The sequence below is a fragment of the Lotus japonicus genome, chromosome 3 (genome assembly GCF_012489685.1).
Source record: "Lotus japonicus ecotype B-129 chromosome 3, LjGifu_v1.2".
Lineage (NCBI taxonomy): Eukaryota > Viridiplantae > Streptophyta > Magnoliopsida > Fabales > Fabaceae > Lotus > Lotus japonicus.
Window position 1 is genome coordinate 74339851 of NC_080043.1, and position 8623 is coordinate 74348473.

General features: G+C 37.3%; 1 protein-coding gene across 1 annotated transcript; it reads left to right on the plus strand.

Moving 5' to 3' along the window:
* Window positions 1-199: 199 nt before the first annotated feature.
* LOC130745845 (pleiotropic drug resistance protein 1-like) lies at window positions 200-7512 on the plus strand. Its single transcript, XM_057598251.1, has 22 exons — window positions 200-944; window positions 1124-1244; window positions 1470-1643; window positions 1749-1908; window positions 2021-2097; window positions 2199-2252; window positions 2344-2736; window positions 2817-3098; window positions 3202-3518; window positions 3623-3783; window positions 3879-3982; window positions 4073-4229; window positions 4317-4406; window positions 4534-4658; window positions 4776-5108; window positions 5220-5510; window positions 5599-5682; window positions 5773-5906; window positions 5993-6220; window positions 6331-6502; window positions 6591-6845; window positions 6938-7512. The coding sequence occupies exons 1-22, from the start codon at window positions 616-618 to the stop codon at window positions 7196-7198; spliced, it is 4302 nt and encodes a 1433-aa protein (XP_057454234.1). The 5' UTR covers window positions 200-615; the 3' UTR covers window positions 7199-7512.
* Window positions 7513-8623: the final 1111 nt, after the last annotated feature.

Below are 8623 nucleotides of genomic sequence, written 5' to 3' on the forward strand. Positions count from 1 at the left end.
CATGAGCAAACATGGAACTTTCGTCTTTCTTTATTTCACCAATGAAAATGAATCTTTTCAATTTGGATTTAATAAATGTACTATCATAATTTCTCCTCGTGTTTCTTTTTGCGCGCGTTGTTGTTTTCTTGACCCCTTTTCTTTCAAGTTCAAGATTTATATTCCTTCTAGTTTCAATGAGCAAAACGTTGCTGATAATAAATAAACAAACACATGCAAATTAGAGAGTCATCAATAGCCAACTGCTATCAAGGTATAAAATAGGCAAGTTTTCCTTTCCAGCACCATTCCATTCTCAGAGTCAGAAGAAAAACTAAATATAACTCAGAAAACAAGCCATTCTTCTTTTTCATATTCATCAGTGAGCTCTTTTTTACTTGCTTCTTCTTAGTTTAATACATTTCTTCTACAAAGAAAAACACTGTTAGATTAGATATAGTTCCTGGGGTTCTGAAATTGTTGCACAAAGAACCATTCTCTGGTGTGAGTCCATCATAGCAGATTGCATATGCATTAGCTTTCAAGAAGAGAAAGGTTTTCTGGATTTTGGTGAGTTTGATCTCAAGTGACAAAAGTTGTTACCTTCAATATTGGTTGTACTGGGTGGCAGCAACAATGGAGGGGGGTGATATATACAGAGCTGGTCACAGTCTCCGAGCGAATAGTACTTCAGTCTGGAGAAACAGTACAATGGAGGCTTTCTCGAGATCCTCGCGGCATGAAGAAGATGATGAAGAGGCTCTGAAATGGGCTGCACTTGAGAAACTCCCTACATACAACCGTCTCAGGAAAGGGTTGTTGGCCACATCTCGTGGAGCTGCCAATCAGATTGATGTATCTGATCTTGGATTTCAAGAAAGACAGAAACTTTTGGATAAGTTGATCAAGGTTGCTGAAGAGGACAATGAGAAGTTTTTGTTGAAGCTCAAGGAAAGAATTGATAGGTAACCAATAAAGATTCAATGCTCTTGCTTCTTTGCAATTTCCTTCTCACATCTGCTCTAATTCTTCATTGTTATCAATGTTTCTTTTGAAATCTTGCTATTTACTTCTTAAAAATCAAATAACTAACGTAATAACTTTCCCTTTCTTTTTGTCTTGATTGTTTTTCTAATTCTTTCAGAGTTGGGATTGATATACCAACAATTGAAGTTCGATATGAGCACTTAAATGTTGAGGCAGAGGCTTATGTGGGAAGCAGAGCTTTGCCCAGTTTTGTGAACTTCGCTACCAATATAGTGGAGGTAAGCAAATCTAGGCCTACTTTACTTGGTGAATTTGTTTTGTTTGTGTTTCTTTGTTCTGCAATTTGTAAATCTAGGCCTATTTTAGTTCATGAATTTATGTTTCTCAATCAGTTTTGTTTTTGTTTCTAGGCCTATCTAGGCAGATTTTACTTCCTAAATTGTTTTGTTTGTGCTCTTTGTTATGAAATTTAACTCACAATTTTTTTGTCTTCTATCTTCCAGAGTTTATTTACTTCACTCCATATCCTCTCAACCAAAAAGAGACATGTGACTATCCTCAAAGATGTTAGTGGAATCATCAAACCTCGAAGGATGACACTCCTTCTTGGTCCTCCAGGTTCTGGAAAGACCACACTCCTTCTGGCCATGTCAGGAAAGCTTGATCCAAATCTAAAGGTGAAAAGCAGTTTCCCTAAATTTTACTAGTATTGACTGTTTTTCCATTGTCAATTATAAAAATTGGTACTTTTCATCTAACATGAACACCATTGTGTCCTCCAGGTATCTGGAAGAGTTACCTATAATGGTCACGAATTGAACGAGTTTGTACCTCAGAGAACCGCTGCCTATATCAGCCAGCATGATGTTCACATTGGAGAAATGACTGTGAGGGAAACCTTGGCTTTCTCGGCAAGGTGCCAAGGGGTTGGATCGCGCTATGGTTAGCTATTTCTTAGACCAAGGCCTTTCCTTTTTCATTGCAGTACCTAATATCTAATTTGGGGTATAGTGTAACATAAGTATAACTGGTCATTATCTTTTGTGATCCACAGACTTGCTAGCTGAGCTCTCTAGAAGAGAAAAGGAAGCAAATATTAAGCCAGATCCGTACCTTGATGTCTTCATGAAGGTGAGAAAGAAGCTATTATCAATCTTTATTGCAATAACACAAGTTATTTTCACAGCTATGGATATAGAGACTCAACATTTGAATGATTTTTAATATACCAGGCGGCTACAACTGGAGGCCAGGAAGCAAACATAGTAACAGATTATGTACTGAAGGTAATACCAGAATAAGATTCTCCGATTCTTTAAAGTTACACAAGATTATGTGTGAATTGAAGGAACAAGGTACTTACATGGAATTTTGCAGATTTTGGGGTTAGATATATGTGCTGATACAATGGTGGGGGATGAAATGCTGCGAGGTATCTCTGGAGGACAAAGAAAGCGGGTTACTACAGGGGAGATGCTGGTTGGACCAGCAAATGCTCTGTTTATGGATGAAATATCCACTGGCTTGGACAGTTCCACAACTTTTCAAATTGTGAGCTCTTTGAGGCAATACGTTCACATTCTTAATGGAACTGCAGTTATCTCACTGCTCCAGCCAGCACCAGAGACTTTTGAGCTCTTTGATGATATCATTCTTATATCTGATGGCCAAATCGTCTACCAAGGACCCCGTGAGTTTGTTCTCGATTTTTTCGAAACTCTTGGCTTCAAATGTCCTGAGAGGAAAGGTGCTGCTGACTTCCTTCAAGAAGTAAGCAAAGTTTATCTTGTTATCCATCATTTGAAGTTTTTGATGAAGACTATGTGCACATAACCTTTCCTTTCTTGTAGGTAACTTCAAAAAAGGATCAAGAGCAGTACTGGGTGCGCAGAGATGAACCCTACAGATTTGTAACTGTAACTCAATTCGCCGAGGCGTTTCAGGCATTCCATGTTGGGAGGAAAAGTGGAGATGAGCTTGGAATTCCCTTCGACAAGTCTAAGAGTCACCCAGCTGCATTAGTCAAAAAACAATATGGTATTAACAAGAAGGAACTTTTAAAAGCTAACTTCTCGCGAGAGTACTTGCTGATGAAAAGGAATTCTTTTGTGTACATCTTCAAGATATGTCAGGTAGGCTCTTTAGTTGATATGATTAAACACTTTTAATTTCTAATTGTTAATACTAAATTTGATTTCATGGTTTTGATATTTGATTCTTTTGTGTGCTTTTTAGCTTACTTTCATGGCAATAATGACAATGACACTATTTCTACGAACGGAGATGCACCGGGATTCCTTAGATGACGGAAGTGTCTTCTCTGGTGCTCTATTTTTTGCGCTAGGAACGATTATGTTTAATGGAATGGCTGAGATTTCAATGTCCATTGCAAAGCTTCCTATTTTCTACAAGCAACGAGACCTGCTATTTTATCCCTCCTGGGCATATGCCATACCTAACTGGATCCTCAAGATTCCTGTTACATTTGTGGAAGTAGCTGTTTGGGTATTTCTCACCTACTATGTAATTGGGTTTGATCCAAATGCTTTGAGGTACACAAAAGAAACTTCCTTTAACTGTTTGGAACATGCTAATACTACCTTTACCTACTTGATTGTACGATTACTTACGGTGTGAAGTTTCATGATTTATGCAGATTTGTGAAGCAGTATGCTCTGCTATTACTCGTAAACCAAATGGCTTCTGGATTGTTCAGAGCTATTGCAGCACTTGGTAGAAACATGATTGTTGCTAATACATTTGGGTCATTTGCACTTCTCATGCTTATTACATTGGGTGGCTTCATTCTATCTAGAAGTGAGTTCAAATAACAGAAATAACAAGTTGCTACATTTTATTCTATAATGGACATTGATACTAATGCTTCTTTCATTTCAATGTCAATGAAACAGAGGATATCAAGGGCTGGTGGATTTGGGGTTACTGGACTTCACCTTTAATGTACGGGCAGAATGCTATAATGACAAATGAATTTCTTGGAAACAGTTGGAGCCATGTAAGTAATTCTCGAACAAGCAAGTTCATAAATGATTTAGTTTCAGTTTTGAAATGTTCAAGCTTAATTCATTTTTCTCTTGAATTGCAGTTTACCAAAAACTCAAATAAGTCACTGGGACTTCAAGCTTTAGAGTCTCGCGGGTTCTTTACACATGCATATTGGTATTGGATAGGGATTGGGGCATTGACTGGGTTCATGTTCCTTTACAACATTATATACACTCTGGCTCTCACTTTCCTTAATCGTGAGTAATTGAGTATTTCATGTATGGTTATTTAAGATTCTAGTAGTGATTCAAAATTTTATAAACTAATATGCATGATTTTTGCAGCATTTGACAAGGCACAGGCGACAATAAATGAAGAATCAGAAGACAATACACCTAATGGCCGAGCCCCAGAAGTTGAATTACCACGCATAGGTGATTTATCATTTTCATAACACTCATGAAAAATCAGATGCAACCATAATATTTTGATGTGTGAGCTCGTTTATTAGTGATTCATAATGTGCCTTTAGATGCTGAACATATTTCATTTGTCTAGCAGAAAGTTCAGGAAATGCTGATAGTGCTGTGGATTCTAGCCACGGTAGGAAAAGAGGAATGGTTCTTCCTTTTGAACCACATTCTATCGCCTTTGATGATGTTGTATACTCTGTTGACATGCCGCAGGTAAATCACTTCCAAAGTTATAATTTAAGATTTGGGTTTGAGACAATGTTTTCATTTAACTTCGCTCTGGTTAAGAGCAATTTTCCCTCCCCTGACTATTGCGATTTCAATTGGCAGGAAATGAGGGATCAAGGTGTAATGGAGGATAGGTTAGTTCTTTTGAAGGGTGTAAGTGGTGCATTCAGGCCGGGAGTTCTCACAGCATTGATGGGTGTAAGTGGAGCTGGTAAAACTACTTTGATGGATGTTTTAGCTGGTAGGAAAACTGGTGGGCATATTGATGGGAGCGTAAAAGTTTCTGGCTACCCAAAAAACCAAGAAACATTTGCTCGAATCTCTGGTTATTGTGAGCAGAATGATATCCACTCTCCCCAAGTTACTGTCTATGAGTCCTTGCTCTACTCGGCATGGCTTCGTTTACCAGCAGAAGTTGATTCCAATACTAGAAAGGTTCGTACATATAGCTCAATACACTTTGATTTTATTATTTACTTAATGTAGTAAGGTCTAGAGCAATTTACAGATTTTGAGTTACTTATTAATTGAGATAAATTGATGCAGACATTCATTGAGGAAGTTATTGAACTAGTGGAGCTAAACCCATTGAGGAACTCACTGGTTGGTTTGCCTGGTGTGAGTGGTCTCTCAACTGAACAGAGGAAAAGACTAACTATTGCAGTTGAATTAGTGGCAAATCCTTCCATAATTTTCATGGATGAGCCTACATCTGGGTTAGATGCTAGAGCTGCTGCTATTGTTATGAGAACTGTGAGGAACACTGTTGACACAGGAAGAACAGTTGTTTGCACCATCCATCAACCAAGTATTGACATATTTGAAGCTTTTGATGAGGTAAGAGATTATATGATAAATTGAAGATGTGTTTTATAGTTTTCCTAATTTTGGACTTGAATCTGATATATATTACATGTGGTTCTAGTTATTCCTAATGAAGCGTGGAGGACAAGAAATCTATGTTGGGCCATTGGGTCGTCATTCTAGCAAACTGATCGAGTATTTTGAGGTTGGTTGCAATTTATATTCAATACTATTTCAAGAGGATAGCCATAATTCATGTGAGGTAACTTATTTTGTAATATTTTCCATTGTACAGAGCATTGAAGGGGTTAATAAAATCAAAGATGGCTACAATCCAGCAACTTGGATGTTGGAAGTTACAAGTTCAGCACAAGAAGTTACTATAGGTGTTGATTTTCATCAGACCTACAAAAATTCTGAGCTGTACAGGTAAGCTAATTTAGTTGTATATCAATCACTATAGTACCTATAGTCATATTCATGGAAGGCTTATATTGTTATAAACTATTTTTCAGGAGAAACAAGCAACTTATAGCAGAACTGGGCATACCTGCTCCTGGTTCAAATGATCTTTATTTCCCTACTCAATACTCACAGTCATTTTTGGTCCAATGCTTGGCATGCTTATGGAAACAGCACTGGTCATATTGGCGCAACCCACCGTACACTGCTGTGAGGTTTTTCTTCACTACTTTCATAGCCTTGATATTTGGAACAATGTTCTGGGATCTCGGAGGCAAATAGTAAGTCAAACTTCAGCAATTATAAAATTAGTCATTTGAGTTTGCGTTGGGTTCGATGTATACTGCAATTATAACATTAATTCTGATTACTTTTGTTTTATGACTTCCAGCAAAAATAGACAAGATCTGTTTAATGCGTTGGGTTCGATGTATACTGCTGTTCTCTTCCTCGGAATCCAGAATTCTGCCTCAGTACAACCCGTGGTAGCTGTTGAAAGAACTGTGTTTTATAGAGAAAGAGCTGCTGGAATGTATTCTGCCTTACCCTATGCACTTGCACAGGTAATAAAATTAGTCTTTTGCAAAAAGATTATGTACTATGGTTTGCATAATTTCTCATATTAAAAAAACTCCCTCAATTTTGTCACAGGTTATCATAGAGATACCTTATGTTTTTGCCCAAGCTTTATCATACGGCCTCATAGTTTATGCCATGATGGGATTTGAGTGGACTGTCGAGAAATTCTTTTGGTATTTGTTCTTCATGTTCTTCACATTGTGCTACTTCACCTACTACGGCATGATGACTGTGGCTGTTACCCCAAATCACCATGTTGCTTCAATTGTGGCCGCTGCATTTTATGCAATTTGGAACCTCTTTTCAGGATTTGTCGTCCCACGACCAGTAAGTGTTGCCAACCCTTAAATGCCCTTAAAATTGATTCAATGGATGTATTATGTTGATGCTTACTGATATATTTCAATTTTTGACAACAGAGGATTCCTGTGTGGTGGAGGTGGTACTACTGGGCATGTCCTGTGGCTTGGACTATCTATGGGATGGTTGCGTCGCAGTTTGGAGATATAGAGCACATACTGGAATCAGATGATGTGTCAGTCAAGGAGTTCATTAGGAGTTATTTTGGTATGAAACATGACTTCATAGGAGTTTGTGCAGTTGTGGTTGTTGGGTTTGCAGTGGGCTTTGCATTTATCTTTGCAGTCTCAATCAAGGTCTTCAACTTCCAAAGACGTTAGATTAGACTCTTTCAGCCAACTTGAAGGATTTTTCACTTCTTAAAATTTTCCAACTTTTTTCTGCTGTAATAATATTCTTGTATTGTATCTATCATATTAAGGTTGCATTTTCCTAGGAAATTTAAGTGTGTGTTTGTTTAGCCATTGGATTGGATGTGAATATGTTTTTGCTCAATCCAGCAACTTTGCTCAATTGGAAAAGCTGTCTTGGAAAGCCAAAGATGTTAGTTGAATGTGTTTTCAACCGGAAACCAAACGCACTCTTGTCTCCGGTTTTGTACTATTATTTTAAATCAATGAATAGCTTTTAATCACTCCAAGGCTCCAAGGGATATTCTTAATTGACAAGCTCTTTGGGATTAAGGCTTGAGATGAGAATAGGCTAGGTCTAGACTATTTTATCAAACATAAGACTTGAAAGCTTTTTATGCCTATTTTGCATTAAGGCTCTTGAATAAAGAGAAAGAAATTCTTCAATTATTTAGAGTCAAGGAGAAAGGCTTCCTCCATTGTTTCCCCCTTATACCTGAGCACAGTGCTCAGTTACTAAGTAATTTCTTCAACTCTACCCTTTTCATAAAACCCAATAAATATATGATTCCAAGACAGTAGAGCACAAATTCACTGTAAAAACATATAACTGAAAAGCTTTAAAGCATTAAGCATCCAATAATAAAATACTATGACATAGATTAAGTAGGCTTGTTGCAGCAAATTATCCAACAATAAAGTACAATGGCAAAAATTAAACAGACTTCAGGCCTCAAATTATCCCACAATTCAACAATGATCTGAACACAAATTTAACAGCCCTCCAATACAGTACAGTACTAATATCAAATTCAAAATATATAGCAACAGAATATCAATGCCAAAACCTCAAATAATAATATAACATCAAATCACATAAAAACCTGTCAAAAGGTAGCAGGAAGCAGCAAACAAGGCATCAAATCTGCAAGGTGATTGCTTCTCGATATTCAGGCATCCCAAAATAAGAAACAAATTGTTATAAAACCACAAATTACAAAAGTTTCCTGTTTGTTTTCACAAACAAACATCAAAACACATAAACGGAATAATAACTAATAACAAAATGAAACATACACTATGCAATTGTAAAATATGCAAAAACATAAAATAGTTATGCAAGCTAAGTTGAATCAAATTCAGCTTTGATTATAAACCCTGACATTGAACACAAGTCCACTATATACATTACGTTCATCTAACGAACACAATCTGATTAGTGGTTTCGACAAGCATATAGATATAGCCATGGCAGGGTTAAAGAAAGCATTGATTCACAATCTGATTCAAAAGTACTTACAGCGTGCGGCGTGATTCTCAGCGAACCACCGGGAACGGCGACTGCTTGCGGTTACGAATCGGGATACGGTTGCATTCTGTGAGTGTGAGCATCGT